The sequence below is a fragment of the Pecten maximus genome, chromosome 15, assembly GCF_902652985.1.
Source record: "Pecten maximus chromosome 15, xPecMax1.1, whole genome shotgun sequence".
Lineage (NCBI taxonomy): Eukaryota > Metazoa > Mollusca > Bivalvia > Pectinida > Pectinidae > Pecten > Pecten maximus.
Window position 1 is genome coordinate 6,296,317 of NC_047029.1, and position 25,047 is coordinate 6,321,363.

General features: G+C 37.1%; 1 protein-coding gene and 1 long non-coding RNA gene across 2 annotated transcripts; both read right to left on the minus strand.

Moving 5' to 3' along the window:
• Window positions 1-3,474: 3,474 nt before the first annotated feature.
• On the minus strand, window positions 3,475-18,257 carry LOC117344116 (sushi, von Willebrand factor type A, EGF and pentraxin domain-containing protein 1-like). The gene is made up of 8 exons (XM_033906764.1): window positions 18,254-18,257; window positions 17,160-17,291; window positions 15,548-15,771; window positions 10,554-10,821; window positions 9,597-9,812; window positions 8,325-8,507; window positions 7,068-7,244; window positions 3,475-5,716 (listed from the first exon to the last, which is right to left on the minus strand). Exons 1-8 carry the CDS (start codon window positions 18,255-18,257, stop codon window positions 5,403-5,405), a joined length of 1,518 nt encoding a protein of 505 aa, XP_033762655.1. The 3' UTR covers window positions 3,475-5,402.
• A 102-nt stretch (window positions 18,258-18,359) lies between these two features.
• LOC117343663 lies at window positions 18,360-21,995 on the minus strand. The gene is made up of 3 exons (XR_004536055.1): window positions 21,706-21,995; window positions 21,399-21,536; window positions 18,360-18,466 (listed from the first exon to the last, which is right to left on the minus strand). It is a non-coding gene; the product is annotated as an uncharacterized LOC117343663 (long non-coding RNA).
• Between the last annotated feature and the right edge of the window lie 3,052 nt (window positions 21,996-25,047).

The window sequence follows — 25,047 nt, forward strand, 5'->3', positions numbered from 1 at the left end:
GTATCACGTCAGTAATTACACTGTGGTATCACGTCAGTAATTACACCGTGGTATCACGTCAGGAATGACACCGTGGTATCACGTCAGTAATTACACTATGGTATCAGGTCAGTAAATACAGTATAGTATCATGTCAGTAATTATTCTTTGGTTTCACGTAATTAATTACACTATGGTATCACGTCAGTAAATACACCGTGGTATCATGTCAGTAATTATTCCTTGGTTTCACGTAATTAATTACACTATGGTATCACGTCAGTAATTACACCGTGGTATCACGTCAGTAATTACACCGTGGTATCACGTCAGGAATGACACCGTGGTATCACGTCAGTAATTACACTATGGTATCAGGTCAGTAAATACAGTATAGTATCATGTCAGTAATTATTCTTTGGTTTCACGTAATTAATTACACTATGGTATCACGTCAGTAAATACACCGTGGTATCATGTCAGTAATTATTCCTTGGTTTCACATAATTAATTACACTGTGGTATCACGTCAGTAATAACATCGTGGTATCACGTCAGTAATTATACTGTGGTATCACGTCAATAATTACACCGTGGTATCACGTCAGTAATTATACTGTGGTATCACGTCAGTAATCATACCGTGGTATCACTTCAATAATTACACCTTGGTATCACGTCAGTAATTACACCTTGGTATCACGTCAGTAATTACACCGTGGTATCACGTCAGGAATTACACCGTGGTATCACGTCAGTAATTAAACCGTACGCGTGGTATCACGTCAGTAATTACACCGTGGTATCACGTCAGTAATTAAACCGTACGCGTGGTATCATGTCAGTAATGACACCGTTGTATCACGTCAGTAATGACACCGTGGTATCACGTCAGTAATTATACCGTGGTATCACGTCAGTAATTACACTGTGGTATAACGTCAGGAATTACTCCTTGGTTTCACTTCATTTATTACACTTTGGTATCATTTCAATATAATTTTAATTTAAACCAAATCATTTAACAGATCGTTGTCGTCTCATTCTTTACATTGATTCTTCCTATTCTTTATAGCGACAATAGAAAGAAGAGGACTGTGATGGACTTACACTTGGACAATGTACAGAAGGACTGTGATGGACTTACACTTGGACAATATAGAGATGGACTGTGATGGACTTACACTTGGACAATATAGAGAAGGACTGTGATGGACTTACACTTGGACAATATAGAGAAGGACTGTGATGGACTTACACTTGGACAATGTACAGAAGGACTGTGATGGACTTACACTTGGACAATATAGAGAAGGACTGTGATGGACTTACACTTGGACAATGTACAGAAGGGCTGTGATGGACTTACACTTGGACAATTTAGAGAAGGGCTGTGATGGACTTACACTTGGACAATATACAGAAGGACTGTGATGGACTTACACTTGGACAATATAGAGAAGGACTGTGATGGACTTACACTTGGACAATGTACAGAAGGGCTGTGATGGACTTACACTTGGACAATTTAGAGAAGGACTGTGATGGACTTACACTTGGACAATATAGAGAAGGACTGTGATGGACTTACACTTGGACAATATAGAGAAGGACTGTGATGGACTTACACTTGGACAATATAGAGAAGGACTGTGATGGACTTACACTTGGACAATGTACAGAAGGACTGTGATGGACTTACACTTGGACAATATAGAGAAGGACTGTGATGGACTTACACTTGGACAATGTACAGAAGGACTGTGATGGACTTACACTTGGACAATGTACAGAAGGACTCGGATGGACTTACACTTGGACAATATAGAGAAGGACTGTGATGGACTTACACTTGGACAATATAGAGAAGGACTGTGATGGACTTACACTTGGACAATATAGAGATGGACTGTGATGGACTAACACTTGGACAATGTACAGAAGGACTCGGACGGACTTACACTTGGACAATTGAGAGAAGGGTTGTGATGGACTTACACTCGGACAATATAGAGAAGGGCTGTGATGGACTTACACTTCGACAATGTACAGAAGGACTGTGATGGACTTAGACTTGGACAATGTACAGAAGGACTGTGATGGACTTACACTTGGGCAATTTAGAGAAGGGCTGTGATGGACTTACACTTGGACAATATAGAGAAGGACTGTGATGGACTTACACTTGGACAATATAGAGAAGGACTGTGATGGACTTACACTTGGACAATATAGAGAAGGACTGTGATGGACTTACACTTGGACAATGAAGAGGAGGAATGTGATGGACTTACACTTGGACAATGTACAGAAGGACTGTGATGGACTTACACTTGGACAATATAGAGAAGGGCTGTGATGGACTTACACTTGGACAATGAAGATGTGGACTGTGATGGACTAACACTTGGGCAATTTAGAGAAGGACTGTGATGGACTTACACTTGGACAATTGAGAGAAGGACTGTGATGGACTTACACTTGGACAATATAGAGAAGGACTGTGATGGACTTACACTTGGACAATATAGAGAAGGACTGTGATGGACTTACACTTGGACAATATAGAGAAGGACTGTGATGGACTTACACTTGGACAATTTAGAGAAGGACTGTGATGGACTTACACTTGGACAATATAGAGAAGGACTGTGATGGACTTACACTTGGGCAATATAGAGAAGGACTGTGATGGACTTATACTTGGACAATGTACAGAAGGAATGTGATGGACTTACACTTGGACAATGTACAGAAGGACTGTGATGGACTTAGACTTGGACAATATAGAGAAGGACTGTGATGGACTTACATTTGGACAATGTACAGAAGGAATGTGATGGACTTACACTTGGGCAATTTAGAGAAGGACTGTGATGGACTTACACTTGGACAATGTACAGAAGGACTGTGATGGACTTACACTTGGACAATATAGAGAAGGACTGTGATGGACTGTGATGGACTTACACTTGGACAATGAAGATGTGGACTGTGATGGACTTACACTTGGACAATATAGAGAAGGACTGTGATGGACTGTGATGGACTTACACTTGGACAATGAAGATGTGGACTGTGATGGACTTACACTTGGACAATATAGAGAAGGACTGTGATGGACTGTGATGGACTTACACTTGGACAATGAAGATGAGGACTGTGATGGACTTACACTTGGGCAATTTAGAGAAGGACTGTGATGGACTTACACTTGGACAATTTAGAGAAGGGCTGTGATGGACTGTGATGGGCTTTCACTTTGACAAGGTCTACTGCGATAGTTGTACCCTTTGATGATGAAATGGTGGACTTAACCGGATTCCATTTGGACAATGTAGAGGAGGACTGCGAAGGATTTCACTTGGACAGTGGAGAGGTGAACTACGATGAACTTAAACAATCTAGAGTCCGTTTTTATTTGTAGGTATACGTACACCATTAAATAACGTGACAAATTTTCAGCCTATTGATTATTAACGCAGAACACTCAAATAAAAAAATTCTTTTTATTTCAAATCTATTAATAAAAAAGATGTCATAAACATGCAAACAAAGGTGTTTAAAATATATTACAATACTATCGACATTGATCACTTGCTTAGTATCTATATTATATCATTTTCCATATCATAACCTTACCGAAATACCACAACCATCATACCTCATTACAAATATATCATACCCCTCTAAAAATACAGCTCAACGCTTCCTAAGCATTCTATGGATTTGGTAAGCATTCCGTGTTTTCTTTCAAGCTTGTTTTGAAGAATTTTCGACAAAATAAATTAGTATTTATGTATGGTTTCAGAGTCCAGTACCGGTGTAAACGTACATGAAAGGATCAACCCGATTTGCTTCTTACGGTGTTAATTTTTCGTTTTCGCGTCGGGCAATAGTCAGGACCTTGGGTGCTAACAAAATCGCTGTTGCCCTCAGACCCATTCAATAGTTGTATTCTATTGTATGTAAGAAAGTAGACAGTGTAGAACAATACAAAGGCTTCAATACTAGCTTTACCTGTTCAGGTATACTCTTACATCATTTTCAACACCTCCTTTCTATGTGGCATTAATTAAGTCAAAGCTAAATTAAAGGATGAGGATGAGTTATCTGCCCATTATGAAAATAACTGGTAACCAGAGCTTATATTTTTACCTTAATGCTAAATGCTATCCACATTTCTGTATTATACACCAATGTCGTCTGGAACGCGATTTTGTTACAAACTATGAACTCGTTATGAACACCGATTCTTAACAAAGTTAATACATTATATTCGTCAATATTTGTTTTTATTCAAAGTCTTTTGATCATGGGTATCAGAACTACTGTTACCTACAGCAGGAATTCATTTCCATGCGAATTTGTCACTTATTTCGCTTTTGAGGATGTCGCCTGTAAAATCATAGTGCGGAAATCCCTCAGCTTCATCTGCCGAACATGAGTGCCCGTATTCATGAAACCGTTATCATGCTTAAATACACAATTTGTGTTCAGACTCAAAAACTTTTGATGATAAATCTGAATTAATATTTTTCAACGATTTGAAGGCATTTAGGAAAGGCTTCCTATAAGAAAAGAATTTCAATGATTTTCTTTTCTGTTAAACCGGTATTTCATTGTTTAAGAGGGTTTACAGAAAGTTGATTTGATCACAGATATCTAATTTAAATGTGAAAATTAGTTCATGAATATGAGACCAGGTAGATTAAAGGTACCGCAGGGCTGAGGGAATACGAATGGCATAGCACAGGCTGGAGCTCATGTCTTTGAGAGATGAACTCCAATCTAATTGTCCTAACATCACTTTATAAACAACACGGTTACAATGGTATCTAGGTATGACAAAATAAAGATTGAGTCCATCATTAAAGGCGGAACAACAGATTTGCTGTCACATGAAGCCTTTGATGTTATCAAGGTGTTTGATTGTGACACTATGAATAGTACAGTTTTCCTATGACGTTTTCGGAAATATTTTCGTTGTGCTCGTCATAATCATAAATACGTGTCAAAATAACATTATATGTTAACAACATGTAAACAAAAAACAAACACAAACAAACAAACATGAAAAATGAACCACTACTGCGAGGTTTACAACTGTCTTAACATTGGTCGCAAAATGGCGATGTCACTAAAGCAACTATAAAGAACGTTTCCAAATGACCTTTCCGACACATAATGTTTGTTTTTTGGGTGCGTCGAGTATGCTGGCTGTCTTGGAAAACAAAAGCCAGTCATCTTGTGTCCTTTTAGTGTGTGATTATATAATACTGCTAAACAACAGACACAGGGCTCTGTAAATCTACATCACTGAAAGTCAACACTGTCGAAAGCTGAAAACCAACGACACATTCATCACTAAAACTTTCTTTCGAAAGCTGAAAAAACCAACCACAGATCAGTTCAGACCACGATCACTTGTTCTTAGGCCCTTCCTTCCCACAGCATGAGAGCAGATTTTGGAATCCGAACCGGATGTCGTTGAGTAGCCTGGGGATATCTGGAATTATAACGAAGGCAAACACAAACACCAACATGGCTACACCGATACTGCCGAGTCCTTTCGCCACCGGCCTGTCTTCGTACACGCTGATCTTCTTCCTCACGGCTATGGACGTCTTTTTCTTGTCAACTTTCAGCTCCGCAGTTAGAGCGGCCAAGAGTTCCGCTAGGGTCATGTTTAATTGTTTAATTGTAGCATTGGTGCCGTTACAAGGGCAATCACAGTCTGCAAAGTAATAAATACCATCAACAGGCAAGTACAATTATCTTAATTTGACGAAACATTATGTATACTGAGTGTTAGTAACAGAGTTCCTATAGTGTTAATCAATGTATTCTAATTAACGGTTGATACTACAAAACATATTAAATTGCATCTATAAGTTACTTTAGTCTACAGTCTCTTCACAATCAGCCGCTAGCCTTGATGTTTCCTATTGCGTAGCTAGCAAGAACAGCTTACAACCAAGTTGATAAGCGTTATGATTTCAATACCCCAGTTGCTACTTTCCTTTTCTAGAATGCAACATTGATATCAGCATCCCTATATCTCCTATTCCACGATGTCTGTATGTCCCCGTTGATGAATATTCAAGGACTTATTACCTTTATCACGATTTCCTGGACAGATGTCGACTACTAACGAAGAAATCAACAACACTAGGTTTCTAGATATGACGGTTGATGAAGACCATGGACATTATTTAAGTCGACATCAAGATCACATTTGAAAATATTTCCTGATGCGATTTGAGTCATACATGTTTGATACTTGTTAAGATGCCCAGTGGTTCTGTAGTCACCTCCCTATCTTGTATTAGAGATAGTGACTTCACCCTAATTTGACCTTGATTCGTATGTCAATGAAACAGAAGACGCTTACTCTTCCGGAACACCTGGTCTTATTCTCACTGTACTATTATATGAGTCCTCATGTAAATATTATTTTTTTTTATATATATTTTGCCATCGTTTAATCAATTTTGAGTTTTAATTATGGTTTCGTTATAATGTCGGTATTGTTTTTGTTTTTTTTGTTGTTTTTTTTCTTGGTTTTTTTACTCTTATTCTTCCTAATTATTCACCAACAAGTGATGTGTTCTGATTGAGGAAAGCAATTTTTACATTGAAGGGTACTATCACTCAAAAATCGAGGATGAGCTCTGAACATGCATGTACCGGTACAGTGTATCTAAAAAGCTTATCAACGACATATGTTTACCTCTACCAAGGGTTCAAAGACACTAGATACTAAAATAAATGTAGGATACAGGACTTACGGGAAAGTTGCAGAAATTGATAATAAAAAATAGTCATTATATAGCAACATGAAGATATATTGATCAAAACCTCTTGGTAGCATTAAACGGGACAAAACATAAATTATATGGGTTTTTTTTTTCAAAATGAACAAATTTCAAAGTATTGAAAACATCTTTTTTTTTCAAATCTTAATATTTTTCATTATAGATTTCTTTGTCACAAATAAGATGGTAACATATCTTGCCAAATCTACATACGGGTTTTCAGTCGATTTATACAAATTTACTATGCATTTAGTAGTAAGATAAACTTACACTCGCAAACTGGTTCCACGCCACTCCATGCCCCGTCCGCCATACATGTCCGGAATAGGTTTCCTGTCTGGTGTGGGAATCCTACATCACACGAATACGTCACGTTGTCCATGAATTGATTTCCCGTGGAGGTGTGGGTGGCGAACATAACTGGACCGCTGGGCTGGCACACAACAGCTGGAGAGGTAGACATTAACACAATGTAATCAACATGAGTCAGTGTTTAGATAGACAAAGGCTGCTGACAGACAGACAGCAGCTGGATGGGTAGACAAATGCACAGTTTAATCAACACAAGTCAGTGTTTAGGTAGACAAGAACTGATGACGGACATACAACAACTGGAGGGGAAGACAGTAACACAGTGTTATCAACACAAGTCAGTGTTTAGGTAGACAAGAACTGATGACGGACAGACAACAACTGGAGGGGTAGACAGTAACACTGTGTTATCAACACAAGTCAGTGTTTAGGTAGACAAGAACTGATGACGGACAGACAACAACTGGAGGGGTAGACAGTAACACAGTGTTATCAACACAAGTCAGTGTTTAGGTAGACAAGAACTGATGACGGACAGACAACTGGAGGGGTAGACAGTAACACTGTGTTATCAACACAAGTCAGTGTTTAGAGGGATAGGAACTCCTGAAGGACAGACTACAACTGGAGGGGTAGCTATATACACAGTGTATGATTAACTATTTATACATTTAAAGGGGGCATTCCTTCGTATGAATAAAGTTTAGGTCGTCACAATTAAACTTACTGGGAAAAAAGGACAGTTTTAAACGATAAATGTTTCACATAGAGACACTTGAAAGACGTTCAAGGGGAACAGGGCGAGGTTTTTTTTCGGTAGGATAGATATATTCTTCTCCTAGACCAATATTATATTCAACGTCTTGTTCAAACTATCAAGATTGTTCCATTAGATGTCGCCACGAAAGAGATGCAGGTTGACCATGAGGAAATTCCATGGTCGACATCATGATTTGATTTAGAAATGTTTGTGAGATGTTTTCTGGTTTCGTTGTAACGTGACCTAGGTTTGTTTGGCGGACGTCATTGATGAAGCTGAAAGCGGCTACCACTGTCCTCTTTCATCGATTTAAAGTTACAGTTACACCTTTTTTTTATCATATCGGTATTTTCTGTAGTTTTTTTTGGGGGGGGGGGGGGGGGGGGGACAACTTACAAAGACTGTAGTTAAGCTATTCACCTTTAATGAATCGATAATAAACTTGATGTACTTACGACTACAAACGGGCAGCATGCCACTCCATGAGGAATTCTTCAGGCAGGTGCGTGTTGCTGTCGTAGGATCATCCATGTTGTAGCCTGGCAAGCATTCGTAAGTAACGTTGTCTCCAAGAGTGGTATTGACGAAAGAAGGACTATGTGCGTTTTGTATCGGATCTGGATTGTGACATCTCGGAACTATCAATAAACACCATTAGGGATAAAGCTAACTACAGACAACGCAGGTAAACACTTAGTTTCATATGACATAAATATTATCTTAAACACATAAAGCTATGTTATTGAAATCTAACTAAACGCAAGCAAAGAAAAGTCTTTAACGAATACATCGGAAAATAACAGATTGTCCCGAATCTGATTTTTCAAATATTTGGTCTACATGCCAAATTATCATGACACCGTGTGACCCTACTCTGTATATTATACCCTCCTTAGAGGGCGTATTACGTAGAGCGTCCACAGTACCCGATTCAGACAGGTAAACTTTTACCTGTAGATACATCGATGTGTCATTTTGTATACCAAGGGCTTCAACACAGAACTACTACGACTGGACATTTAAATCTTTACCGTCGGATCAACAAAACATAGTGCATATGGTACGTTGTGTTGATGATTTGATAGATAACATAGTAGCATAACAGACGAAGACGATAATCGTGTGACTCGTGCTCTAACCGTGTCTCGAACTCACGACCTACAGCACCAAATCATCTAGCTAGAAATACCTGCAGCTTATACCACTGTACCACATCCATGTTCTTAAAAAAATAACTTTTCAATGGCGAAGTCATGTTCGGCCCGATATATACATATATGTCTTAACTTATATGGTAGTAAAATAAATACAGCTTCTTGTACCAGAAATATATTAAATTAATACTAATTGTAATGGGGACCATTACAGATGTCCCCCAAACACCCCCGCAGTCATACTATTGTTTTCGATATCCCTCGTGACCAATAGATACGTATTTCCGCTTTAATCTGACATTTTTTTTTAAATTTCGACCAATCAGAGACCTCCGTTTTGTTATCATAGCAACCAAAATTTTCAGAAATGTTACTTTGTTGTTCAGTTTAGCTCATAAACCCAGTAGTTTCTGAGAAACTTAAAGGAAACCTCAGCGGTGGAAGAAATGAAAGGAAACAATGATTATAATAAGAAGAAGAAGACACGGAGCAAAAAACAAAATGTCCCCCACTTGTTTCGGGACATGATAAGAAGGCCGCTACCACTCCTGTACGTCAGAAGATAAAACCTACCGCCGCATACGATTGGGGTGTCACTCACGAATACCCCTTCTCTTGAACAGTACATGAAATTGTCTCCAGAAGTGTGTACAAGTCCTGACTGACAGGCGAGTTCCAGCGTATCATTGAATTCTGACGAATATCCAAAAGGTAGTGAAGTCTGTAGTTTTGATCGTGTGAGATTTAAAAATGCGTGGAGGTCTGCGTCAATGTCGCATGTAACGTCATCTAGAAAACAACACAAATTATTAAAATTGATGATAATCAAAAAAATGTTATATCAGCTATTTGGTGGAGTGATATTGATGTTACATACCAACAAAACATAATCATGAGCAACTCGCTTTGACTTGCAAGATCTGATGACACTTGGTAAACGGTTGATATTTACCAGATAAAACCCTTTGTATTCTTTAATTATCTAATTATTTTTTATCTAAATGAACTGATTTATGTTTAAAAATCTGTCTGTATAGAAGGTAGAATGGGCGGGTTTCACATTCCAATAATGTCTGTCTGATCACGTGGGGTCTTCACCGAATATTCTGATTTTCTTGCGCGCACGTGCACTTCACATATATCCAGGTCGTGATAGGTGTTTGTATGTGAAAAGGATTCAAACATTATATTCACCGGAAAACCATTTACCCCCGAAAGGCGCAATCGATTTATTTGTTGAAGTATATGAATTTGAATTTATTTTTTGAATTGAATGCAGTTCAAAGATAGTTTTTTGTTGTTTTTTTTTTTTTTTTTTTTTTTTTTTTTTCTAAGCAAAAACGCGAAATTTTCATATAAAGTTTTCGCGTTTCCACCCCCAAAAAAGCAAAAGGGGAAAATGGCAGTGAAAAGTCACCATACGTTTGAGATTATATGACACGGATCACAGTAGGTGTAATTTAGATTCATGTAAATGAGAATAAAAGCTTATGAAACACAAAAAATACATATTTCTATTAATATATTTACCTATTGTAAATAGACGATATATGGTGAACGTTATCGTAAGACCGCCAAACTGACATTGCTTTGTTGACGGCGTGGACCATGGTTCACGAATGCAGATAGCATCTTTGAATTCTTGGTGAATCATTTTAGGTTTCCAGAAAGATACTGTATTAGCCTTTCTACCGTAAATCAATCCGCCATAGGTGCCATCGTGTCCTTCCGTCATAGAAGAACCTATCCCAGTGAACCGAAATCCATGGTTTGGCAGGAGTGAACTCATTACTTCGGACTTAAATATAAAATAAATATGAACGATATGAACAATTAAACATGAGTAAATGCTAACAGCATCATCTACCGTGGTAAAACATTAACGCTTTTATTCATACTAAACATTTTACAACACTAAAACAACACCAAAGCCCAGTTGTTCAAACAGTGATAAGCTTAATCACTTGATTAATTTCTTTCATTTCTCATGTTCTTAAAAACCTGTTTGAGTATATTTTATCATGTTGTCATTTAGTCGCGGAGCAATGTTTATCCAGTATTTTACCATATTATATATATTATATAAGATATCTTATAAAGAAAAGTTTATAAGATATCTTATATAATTTGATAAAATTTTGGATCAACGTTGCTCCGTGAATAACTGACAACTTGGCTTGTCATAATATTTCTTAAGATATGCAGGTAGGAAGAGAATGAAGAGTGCTAGAGTGTTCATAAAATTTGGTCAAGTTACATGTAGTTCTACCAGAAATTATTTAACGGGATTTTAAAATTGTTGTTTTACTGTCATTAGCCTAATCACTGTTTGAACAACTGGGTCATGGTATTGATTTTACCACAAACATGCAAGGTTTTGTTTCGTGTGATTAAGAACTTGAAATTGTGAAATAAATTTAGGACGAATTAATGCCTTTCCCTTAGAATTCAAGACACTTGAGATTCGTAGTTTATATTTGAAGATTAGGACATTTTTGGCCTGAATACCTAATTTCCGAAGTTTATCGCCCAAGGACATACCAAGATGGTATTCAAATATGTCTTTGCGACCAAAGAATTAGAGAAAGTAAAACACAGAAAATGGCAAGTATAGCGTGCATCATAAAAGGGAAATAGTCAATATATAGTCTGTTTCTTATATAATGTTCATTATATCTATCACTAATATTGACCCTCGGTTATGTTTTCCGTGACAGAGTTTGACTGCTGTCGGGGAAATAAACAACACCAGGTTTCGAGATATGTAGGTTAATGGTTGACATCATGATGATCTGACTTTGAAATATTCTTTATCTTAGGACGTCTTAGATGCTTATTGATGTGAGTTGTGGATCCATTATCAGTATCTCCATCCTTGTTCTTATTTTTAGATTTGACTGAATCCGGATTTGACCTTGATTTTATAGTGGCTGCCGTTGATGAAATGTAGGACGCTCTCCTCAGGAATGGTATAACCTAACACGGGCATGTTCCGTGGACAGGGATATCTCAACCTAAGTGGAAGGGAGTGGCCAGTCAGCACGAAGCTTGCCGACCGACCAAGCTCATACACGATAACTATTTCTCATATACATACGTTTATTTGTTTTAAATTCTAAAGGAATTAAAAATGATATTTACTTCGTCCGCCAAACAACACGTGCTTCCATAGGAACTGGGTAACCCACGGCGTAAGAATCCAAAACCATGAGCATGTCACTGACCTTATCACATCCTATTGTAATACATCCACGATGTCAACAAATTATACATAAAAAAAAAACGCATTCAGTAATGATAATTTTTTATTTCATTTTTATAATTTATTTTTAAACGATTTAGTCTTCATCAATGAACAATTCCAATATTTCTTAAAGCAAAATCGCCGGAACCATATTGTGACATGTCATTTGTGTATCGGTGCTTCACTTGGGGTCGAGTTCACTCGCTGTTTCTTGAGTAGGTCACACGTGGGCGCTTGCATTTAATGTGATCGTCAACGTCATGGTGGGCATTAATCATTACATGAAATTGGCCTCCTGTAGTCGTTGCCCCTTGATGGATTGGTATACCACGTAATAATCGTGATTGCTTATTATGTCATAACGGTATTGGTGACGAATACCACTATTTATTTCAATGCAATAACATTTTAGTGACAGAGTTTAGACACAAATACATTCCAAATTATTACTATATAAATCCAAGTTTAACTAAAATGGAAGGTATGTTTGAAATATGTAACAAGTCATTATTATCTAGAGTTAGTTATTTCCTGAAAAATGTAGAAAAACTTTGCATTTTAAGTAGATAATAGATAAGTACAATATTTCATATGTTGTATTGCAGTTATTATATGTATAGTGAGATAACATTGTTTATAACTACGTTGGTATATACACTCTTGTATTTTCACGTTATTACCCTGTAAGCCAGGGGTCACGATAGCCGAGTGGTTAAGGTGTACCGACACTTTAACACTAGCCCTCCACCACTGGGTTGCGAGTTCGAAATCTACGTGGGGCAGTTGCCAGGTACTGACCGTAGGCCGGTGGTTTTTCTCCAGGTACTCCGGCTTTCCTCCACCTCCAAAACCTGGCACGTCGTTAAATGACCCTGGCTGTTAATAGGACGTTAAACAAAAACAAACCAAACCAAACCCAGTAAGCCATGTACATTGTTTTGTCATATTGACCTCTTGTAACACACTTAGTGTGTCTTGAGTGAATAAACAAATCTTGGGGGGAAAAATCTTGAAAAAAAATAATCTTGAAATAAGGCGTATCGGTTAAGCCTATTCGAAATGACTGGAGACGGCGCGGATACCGCTGCGTGTTAGACACATGTGTCTCTAGTGAAGGACATAGTTTCACCGACTGAGAGGCGGTTAATGAAATAGATGCATTTTCACACATATTTGCTCTAGATCTAGATACTGTAGATGTCATTTTTCTCTTTTGTTGGTTGGTCACTTTTCTGTTATTACGAATATTTTGAAGATGTTCGTGGTCCGTTATGAAGATATCTTGTGTTTCCAGTACGTTTCCCCGTCGTATCATTGTTTTTGTCATAGATACCACATTTTTCAGCCATCGTCTGCATCAATTCAAACAGTTTGTTCCGTCCAAGAGGGGCATGCAAATACCACTGGTCGTCGGAGTGAGGGGTTTTATTGTGGATAACGGTGCCCTAAATGTTATTTACCCAGACTGTGTTTAAAAGAGATTGTGCTGTTTCCCTGCCAAACTGTCCGCTTTCATAGAGGATGTTTATGTCCGTTTCGGAAATGGCAACAGCTGCCTTTTGCTTGTTGCTATTTTTTTCAGATCCTTTTTTTTATTCTTTAGACAGTCACGTGATCGTGAAATTGATATCCAGCCTTACACCATAACTGTGTCGTTTAAGATAATTCTCCGATGACCCTTTGATTCCCATCAAATAACTCAAATTTCTGTCGAGCACAATTTCAACAAATACTTGTTAAGATCATCTGGTTGGATGTTATGAATGGGCCGGGTTTTGTCAAGGAGTCGTGGTAGTGTGTGTGTGAATTATCAGAGTTTGATGAAGGTGGTTTTTTATGGCGAAACTAGTAGGAAACATTGGAGATAAATTATCTCCAAGAGTTTTCGAGTCGGGATCGTGTGTAGTTTGTGTCGTTCGAACTATGTTTTCAGTTCTATCAAATACATGTACCTCCTGCAAGAATATCTACGTTTGTTAGTGTACCCGAAATCGTTGTCTGCCTTTTACCAATTCGTGTTTAGCAGCTATAAGGATCAACCCATCGTTGTTTAATTCCAACCTACGTCCACAATATCACCAAAATGCCCATGTTTAAATTGTCTGCCGCCTTGTTTACGCTATATGTCAACTTGTCGTAGTTTGCGTAAAGGTCAGAGGTTACCGAATGCGAAGTGCGCTTATTGTCATAACGTCGTTGTGCGCGTGCCAGCTTTCTTTCAACAAATGTTTAAAATTTTAAACTCGAAACATACGTCTACTTGACTTTTTTTTTTTTAATTTTGTTTTAATTCCTTTAATTTCAAGAGAAATAAATTCAACTTAATAAGTTATTTTCGAGGTTAGTACTCATGTTGATAATTTTATTTGTGTACCTGTTTCCCGTTAGCAGTGCTAGTACCCTGTGCGGTTGGGATATCTCTCTTTGACTAGGGGGAAAAGTCACCTCTGAACCTACTTCTTCATCTTCGTTGCAGTATTTGTTATAGCAGGGTCGTTGCTTCTTCCCCGGACGTTATAACTAGGGGAAAAGACACCCCTGAGAGGGGTTATTCAGCTAAATAATAGTGTTGATTTCCCGCGGAATCGGGTTTCTGTCCCTAGCTCTGCCACTGGAGGATAGGACACCCTTGGGAGGGGTTATTCAGCTGAGTAGCAGTGTTGGTTTCCGTAAGATCCCGAATTCTCCTTTTGGCATTGCTATGAGTGAAATCGGATTTCCTGTGTCGGACGGTACGCTTATTTCCAGTAATATATTCTCCAATACACCATCGTAAAAATTCCAATAAGTCTGGTTTGTGAAAGACACCATAAGTCTTGATAAGGATATCTGTTAGGCGGCTTCCTTCTCCGTCCGCCATCTTTTACTAGGTTAAGATAAGCCTCATCTTACAGTCTAGTAGATGACAAGTGATCGTTGCCAACGATTCCGTACGATTTAATATCGTGTCGAAAGTCGGTATTGGATTTGACAATATCATAAAAACAATAAATAAAATAATAAAATAAAATCATAGTACAATGGTGCATCATCTATGATTTTTGTAATTTGCATTATGTATCTCGTAACTACGTTACAATGTATCTCTCAAAAGGGGAGATAACACTTCTCAAAAACGGTACTCAACTGACGAATTGCAATAAAATCCTTGTATTCATACTGTATTTATACTGTGTTCATATTATATCTATAGTCTAATAACAGTTGTTTTCAGTAGATAGGTTAATAAAGTGAACAAATATTCATCATGTAAATACATACAAATGCTATACTAGAATACCTGAACTAGAAGAAGCTGCATATCATACGGAACAGGAGGGTCGACATCGCCAATGGTAACAGTATATTCGTTATTCGCTGCCAACGTAACACTCTTCTGATTCACTACTTCACCAAGTATTCCACCATCAAACTTCCAGGCCATCACTCGAATCCTACCGGAGGTCTCTACGATATTCGTAACACCAGCAAGTCCCCATCCGTTCGTCACATAGAACAATGTCACTGTAAAGTGTCGGAATGATATCAATTATTTCAAACAATCCCGTAATTATCGTTTTGTTAACTTAAGAATAAAGCACTGTTTCTTTAGGTAATTCGGCTTGCGTCACAAATTTGAATTTTACTAAATGGGTCCTACATATCCGAAAACGACAAAGAAATAGGTCTAAACGATAAATGGAAAATCAAATAAACGAGGGACAAAAATATCAACATGGAGAAATATAGTTCTGATTAATTCAAATCTATGCAACCTTTTTTTAGTTTTAATAGAACAAAGTTTTTATCACAGCAATAAATTGTATTTTTATGTCATTTATAATGTGAATATATATATCTGAATTTAATTTAGATTCACATAAGCATGATACGATGTATACTAACTTGAAAAATCTATTACTCAGCTCAGGAATTATCGAGATAATAAATTGTTCAATCGATGCATAGACAATCCGAATAAATCTAATAAAAGGCGATGTGCCTCAGTATATGTTGCATGTAAATTTGTCTGGAAATTCGTGTCATGTATAACGACTTTGAATACTACAATAAAATAGTTCAATGGATGTTTATGTCATGGCATTGTCATAGTGGTGAATAGCTCAAAACCAAAGTCAAAATTTGACTGTATTAAAGCCTTTTCTTGATATGCGTAACTATTTCCACATACAACTCCCGTAAAAGGTTGTGACTATCATCTTATCGTTATTTACAATATAAGAATGTTCACTGTATTATATTCAATTTGATTTCACTAATTAAACTTGAGATAACTATAATTATCAGAATTCATATTTGTCGCTTTGGTTTTCGTTTTAAACATATTCTATTATGTTTCCAATAATTTAAGCAAGACGGATAGGCACAAGATACTGAATCCCTCACTCCAACAGATACATATCAACAATGAGAGCGCGTCAATACATTTATATAATACATGCTATAGACAAGCAATAGAATGAAGATAAAAACATCAAAGGATAAAGACATTGAAATGCAGGAAAGAATGGAATTGTTTTCAATTTCATATCATGATATATGGTCAAATGCATATAAGAATTTATTAAAAAAGATTTGGTTTGGTTTGGTTTATTTTGTTTAACGTCCTATTAACAGCTAAGGTCATTTAAGGACGGCCTCCCGTGCGTGCGACATGCATGCGTGTGGTGAGTGCGTATGTGTGTTTTGGGAGGCTGCGGTATTTTCGTGTTAAGTCTCCTTGTGATAGGCCAGAACTTTTGCCGATTTATAGTGCTACCTCACTGAAGCATACTGCCGAAGACACCCAGCAGCACACTACACCCGAAAAGAATAAGATTTTCAAGTAGTAATCATTGAGATATGATATAGTATAGAATTTTTAAACGGCTTATGTGTGAAAATGACATCACCTGTGTTGTTTGACGTTGCCTGGTTTGGAGCCCAGATGCGGATATGGGAGGCCGAGTAACCGAACATCACTCCGCCGAAGTATACTTCGGCTGGGGGTCTATCTGTTCTGGTAGACAATGCCGATATAGCGCCTGGAAAATGGATATGTGAATATTATCAGGGTTACAGGTAACACGTTACTGTTGTATTAATTAGGAGCCTATATACCTTAACCTAAATCTGAGGCAAAAGATCCAAACCAAACAATATTTCGAGGCTGGTGAGTAACGCCTTAATACATTTCGAGGCTAGTGAGGTACACCCTGCAATATTTCGAGGCTAGTGGGCCATACATAACAATATTTTCTACTGCTAAGTTCGAGACTAGTCAACAATATATAAAAAATATCTCAAGGCTAGTTGGCCATATTTAACAAGATATTCTACTGCTAAGTTCGAGACTAATGGACATATTTAACAATGTCTCAAGGCTAGTGGGCTATACACAACAATATTTCGAGGAGGCCATACTTAACAATATTTCGAGACTTGTGAACTACACCTTACACTATCTCGAGGCTAGTGAGCCATACTTAACCATCTCCATAGCAATATTGTCAATTAATTTTAATAACTTTGCACAAAACTCCTAATTACTATTGAGGGGCAATTTATTTTATACTGTTTGAAGAGCATAAATACGAATGGACTACTATAGGAATTTGTATTTTGACCATCAGAGAATTTTTACTTAAAGAAAAAAGAACATGTTCTTACTCAATATCCATCATATTTTTATCTGTTGTTCCTAATGTATTCAAAAGTGTAAATTCTTGCTTTGAATATATGCTATCTAACATGTTTATTATCAGCATGTTAAACTTTAGTATCATTTTAAACACAAAAATGGCGCTATATTCTTACGTTTGTACATGTTTAGACTTAAATGCCTATTTGTAAACGTCGACTACAGGGCTACCAATAGCGCATACAAGATATATAAATAGCTTCTTAGGCTATTTTGATACCCCGCCTTTGTAAAAGGCAAGTTATAGCTCAGGGATCGGGTTTTTTTTTATACAATGCATAATCTTAATTTAGTCGTTCTATGTACCCATCGTGCTTTTCATGTGAGTGCAACAACCATATCTTATATAAACATGCACGAGTTAATATGCAAGACACATTAAGAACTCTATAAATAGAATTTTCCTGCCTGAAGCTTCCGAAATCAAGCCATCGGGGGAGTCATCGCCCTTGATCTGTACCACTACAAGGTGTGGGAGTCCGTCGATCCCATGCTCTAGTTGTCGGAAAGTCGTTGCTTCTGCAAATAAAAAAATAACATAACATAGTCATTTGAAAATGAAAATAAGAAAAAAACAAAAACAAACAAAAACAACAAAAATCTAACACACTCTTGTAAATATATGTATATGTCGTTAGACAAAGAAAACAAACAGAATATCTCAGATTAACTCTTACTTAGTCACACCTTACCTCTACACCCAATAGTTGTAACAGTTTAAAACACGACACTCTCAAATTCCAAAGTTACTTTGGCGAAGTTATGAGTGGTGATAGAAATGTAGATATCATGCATACCCAAGAATTACTTCAGTTATAGTGTGCGAAGGCATATTACTTCTTTATTGAATATCAGTAATAATTATTCATTGAAATACAGTAACATTTTGACCATGAAGTCATAATGCTTCTATATGACCCAGTGAAAGAACAAAGAAGTGTTTACAATATGTGTGTGGAGGTCGAGTGGCAGAGCAGTAACACAATAAATTTCGTTTCGTTATATTTTAATTTTGTAAAGTCAGGTTTGCACGTGCAGAGTGAGGATATTGTAGGTCCTTACCTGTAAAGAGTCGTTACCTGTTTACGTCATCGACGAGATTGTTACCGATCACAGCGGACGTACAACATTTTGCATTTTTTTTCTCATTCTATTTTTTTTTAAGGAATAGGTTAAGTTGTAAGTAAAAGTTTAAATTTGACTGTTACGCATATTATTCAGGTAGCTAATTATAATATTTCTGTTGTAGAATCTGATTGTTATTTGTACTGGAACAATTTCTCACCAGGATTTTCTTGGGATCGCGCCAGAGGACTTTCAGTGTGTGGACTTGTAAAGTCGTGGTCTTAAGTGGTCACTGGACGTGCTTCATTATTTCAATTTATACGTCATGTTTTCCAGAAAATTAGTTTCTGATTTTGAGGTTCAGACTAATTTCATGTTATCATTTCATATCTATGAACAGCCAACTAAACTATTAGCAATGTAACAATCACAGATGCTAATTATAGAGTTAAAAGAATTCCAGTCTTGTGTTCTTATTTCAATTAAAATGTTTAGAAATGAAATAATTTATGTACGTATGAGGAACGATGGAGAACATAACTTGTCTTTCATGTAGGCGTTGCCCTTGATCGGCCGATTTAGTTCGTCTAGGAGTGGTCAGTGATCACTGACGAGTCCTAGACGGACTAAACAGCTGTATGATGTCACTTACATCGCTGGCCAATCCTAGACGGACTAAACAGCTGTATGATGTCACTTACATCGCTGGCCAATCCTAGACGGACTAAACAGCTGTATGTAACTAGCATCACTTGCCAATCCTAGACGGACTAAACAGCTGTATGATGTCACTAGCATCACTTGCCAATCCTAGACGGACTAAACAGCTGTATGATGTAACTAGCATCACTTGCCAATCCTAGACGGACTAAACAGCTGTATGATGTCACTAGCATCACTTGCCAATCCTAGACGGACTAAACAGCTGTATGATGTCACTTACATCGCTGGCCAATCCTAGACGGACTAAACAGCTGTATGATGTCACTTACATCGCTGGCCAATCCTAGACGGACTAAACAGCTGTATGATGTCACTAGCATCACTTGCCAATCCTAGACGGACTAAACAGCTGTATGATGTCACTAGCATCACTTGCCAATCCTAGACGGACTAAACAGCTGTATGATGTCACTTACATCGCTGGCCAATCCTAGACGGACTAAACAGCTGTATGATGTCACTAGCATCACTGGCCAATCCTAGACGGACTAAACAGCTGTATGATGTCACTAACATCACTGGCCAATCCTAGACGGACTAAACAGCTGTATGATGTCACTAGCATCACTTGCCAATCCTAGACGGACTAAACAGCTGTATGATGTCACTTACATCGCTGGCCAATCCTAGACGGACTAAACAGCTGTATGATGTAACTAGCATCACTTGCCAATCCTAGACGGAATAAACAGCTGTATGCTCATTCTTTTATATATACTGTATCTGTCACCAAATGCACATTTAAAGGTGATATTCACTTTTATTTTATTTTTTTTTTGTCTTTCGTACAAGAATTTAAGCCTCCTTATGTTTTCGTAACATACTGATAATTACAAAATTACAAAAATGGCCATAACTAACTAGAAACTATCCACCGATTACGGGATATCGCGGATGCGGTGTTCCATACTCTTTATGTAAATGAGCTGTGTCATGCACGCATACGCAAACTGGTTTGATTGGAAGAATGCCGGACTGGTAATCAAAGCCACGTATCAGAAACTGCTACCGAACGGGCAATAAAAAGGATTCATACTTCAAGTCAACGTGAGTCTGTTGGACAGAAATTAAAGATAAATTAAACGTAAAAGCCATCATAAACTGGCAGTCAACCTCCTCGGCATTTGATAAACAAACCATTTAGCTCTGTTTATCATCCGGGGATGTAATTTGCCGCACGCATGGAAGGTTCGCGCTCTATTCTTAGATTCAATGGAGATAACCAATAGGATATTATGAAGTTTATCTTGACTGAGAAGAAGAAATCCGAAATTTTACTACATTACCATGACCATTGTTATAACTACATGCTAGCATTGTGCGCCTATATTTATTCGTCAAGCTACCGTAGTTATGTCATTTGTATGTTATCATGCTAGGTTAGACTTTGTAACTTCCCTTTGCACACAGGAAAAATGTCTTCATGTCAACTCAGGTCAAATTATGGTCAATTTCATGTGAAAATGTTCACGTGAAATTTACCTAAAAGGACCAGAATAGCCAATTCATGTCAAGAAATTGACCTGAAATTGACATGAAATTTCTTCAAATGAAATTGACCTCATTTGAAGGTCGGGTTCATGTTATTTTCAGGTCAATTTTAGGTCAATTTACCTCTAGGCTTTTTTTGTCAGTGTATTAGTAGCATGACGACAGTACCTACCATCTTTAACATCAATACTCTTCCAGTCATCGTCAAAATCTGGCTCTGGGAAGTCGAATTCACTCCATGCCTTCACAATTACTGACCCTGTTTTTACGTCCGCAAGGACATCCGGACCGTCAAATGCTTGCATGCTTCCTATAAAATTACAAAACATGTAATTTGTAGCCATTTCAAAATATTACTGATATTTTCAACAATCTATGTGCAAGTTTAAGTTGTTACATTTGAAAGACTACATTATACTATTCCCAGGGTAGAACAATGTATCTGTTATTACATTTTGAGGAAGACATTATAGTATTACCGGGATAGAACAAGCTCCCTTAGTCTGTATTGGGGGCATACACTGTGACAACAGTACTGTTGTACAAGCAAACAATCCCGCCATGCTTCACGTTTGTTGTTGCATCCCGCTGTGCCGAGCCAAAAGCAGTAAATGTGGTCCCTTCGCTGGAGCTGTCAATTGCTACTTTGACCTCTGCAACCACCTTGACAGGTACTGCATTAAAACCATGATGAATTGATATCACAGGAGCGGTGGTGCTGATGGTGAGGGATGGACTAATGAAGGACGGTTTGAAAGGAAGGCCACAATGTGCTGAAACGAATACAAATGATAGCGTGATAATATGCTAACTACGATCCGATCTACCAATATTTCACACATTAAAATTCCAAACATCATTTTCATCAGTATGTAATACCAAAGGACACAGTAAATACCCAATATTGATCAGGTATTTCCGGCCATTATCGATAAAACATGCATTTTCTGACTGTATATAAGTTAACTACAGCTATATAGAGAATGCATGGCTAGTATGTTACAATACAATGTTTAATTTGGAGCGAGACTTAGGAAAGCCGAGATGACGATGCTTTACCGAGTGATCTCGGCTTTCCGTGTCGAGCACTATTAATGCAACATTGCAAAATTTGAATATGTATCAAAAAAACACAAATTCAAAATATTCCCGACAAAAACCCATTAAATTTATGTTTAAAAGTGCAATCAACAAAACGGTTTAGATTGTGCAGACATTTATTGTTATCGGTCAGTGTATGTGGCAGTTGCGGGACAAGTATTCGATTGAAGACCACGCCAGAAATATCGTCCTCACAAATAACAGAGGCAATGAATACGAGGCGAACTGAGCACTATATCTTAAATATTAGAAGTAGTACACCAAATTGCATGGTTTATGGCGAACTTGGAAAATTTTCACTTGAAATTGAAATAAAATTAAAGATGTTAATGTTTTGGCATAAATTAATCACAGGATGCGACAAACTTTCTACTACATTCTACCGCTTAATACTACAAATGCAAGAAAATAAAGTAGCAGACTTTAAATGGCTTAGTTATATAAAACAAATACTTAATGATACTTGTTTTAACAACATTTGGATATATCTAAAACACTTGTGCATTAAATAAAACTGTTTTAAAACATTGCTTAAAAGACGTTTATGTGACCAATTCATTCAAAACTGGTTTTCTACTATCCAATCATCGTCTCATGGAAAATTTTATTCTATCTTTAAAAAACAGTTTAGCATTGAGTCCTATCTAATTAGGCTTAATTCCCAAGAGTGCATTATTATCAGCAAATTTAGAATGTCAAATTTAAAGTTACCTGTTGAAACTGGTAGATGGATTGGTATACCACGTAATAATCGTGATTACTTATAATGTCATAACAGTATTGGTGATGAATACCACTATTTTTTTCAATGCAATAATATTTTAGTAACAGAGCTTAGACACAAATACATTCCAAATTATTACTACATAAATCCACGTTTAACTAAAATGGAAGGTATGTTTGAGATATGTAAAAAGTCATTATTATCTAGAGTGAGTCATTTCCTGAAAAATATAGAAAAACTTTGTATTTCAAGTAGATAATAGATAAGTATATTATTCCATATGTTGAATTGTAATTAAAAAAATGTATTATATGTATAGTGAAGATGTTTCTTTGTTTCTTGACCTTGTATATTTGTCCCAGGTTCCTGTTGTTCTACAGTGTTTCTAATTATAACATTTTCCAATTTTTCTTTGATGGCGTCCCGTACACGCATGTCTTGTAATAGTTTCCTTCGGTCGACCGCGGATAACTTTGATCACTGGTGTGTGTTTTTCTCATACTAATAATACAAATATTTTTCCAGTTAAGTCTTCCATGATTTTATTGTAGTTTCCTTTGTTGAAAAAGGTCTTTTTCTCAAGTTTGATTTAAAAGTCAGCAATAACTCATCCCTACGTTCATCATTCCATATATAACACAGAATTGACGTAAGGGCAAGTAATTATCCTCTTCATATCACAGAATAGCACAAAATGGAATGTAATCATTCTCTACAAAGCACAGAATATGACGAAAGGGATTGAAACCATTATCTGCAAAAAAAACACAGAATAGGGCGAAGGGGCTTGAGGCCATTCCATACAAAACACAGAATAGGACGAAGGGGCTTGAGGCCATTCCATACAAAACACAGAATAGGACGAAAGGGTTTGTAGCCATTCCATACAAAACACAGAATAGGACGTAAGAGCTTGAAGTCATTCTCTACAAAACACAAAATAGGAGGAAGGGGCTTGAGGCCATTCCATACAAAACACAGAATAGGACGTAAGGTTTTGAAGCCATTCCATCCAGAACACAGAATAGGACGAAAGGGCTTGAAGTCATTCTCTACAAAAACACAGAATAGGAGGAAGGAACTTGAAGCCATTCTCTACAAAACACAGAATAGGAGGAAGGGACTTGAAGTCATTCTCTACAAAACACAGAATAGGACGAAGGGGCTTGAGGCCATTCCATACAAAACACAGAATAGGACGTAAGGTTTTGAAGCCATTCCATACAGAACACAGAATAGGACGTAAGGGTTTGAAGCCATTCCATACAGAACACAGAATAGGACGAAAGGGTTTGAAGCCATTCCATACAGAACACAGAATAGGACGAAAGGGTTTGTAGCCATTCCATACAGAACACAGAATAGGACGTAAGGGTTTGTAGCCATTCCATACAAAACACAGAATAGGACGTAAGGGTTTGAAGTCATTCCCTACAAAACATAGAATAGGACGTAAGGACTTGAAGTCATTCCATACAAAACACAGAATAGGACGTAAGGGCTTGTAGCCATTCCCTAAATATATAAATATTATAAATAGTTATTTCCTACCGCTAAAAATAATAAAGTAAGTAGCCATTCCCTACATATATAAATAATAACGCAGCCATTCTCTACATATAGAGATAATACATTAAGTAGCCATTCCCTACATAGATAAATAATACATTAAGTAGCCATTCCCTACATAGATAAATAAAACATTAAGTAGTAATCCCCTACATAGATAAATAAAACATTAAGTAGTAATCCCCTACATAGATAAATAAAACATTAAGTAGTAATCCCCTACATAGATAAATAAAACATTAAGTAGCAATCCCCTACATAGATAAATAAAACATTAAGTAGCCATTCCCTACATAGATAAACAATAAAGTAAGTAGTCATTCCCTGAAGTATGAAGTTTCAGCTTCAAGTCCTTAACTATGAAATATCTTCTATATTCTAAACTCATTCGTGCCTTTTTTGAAGATTTCAATTTCATAGAGCGTTT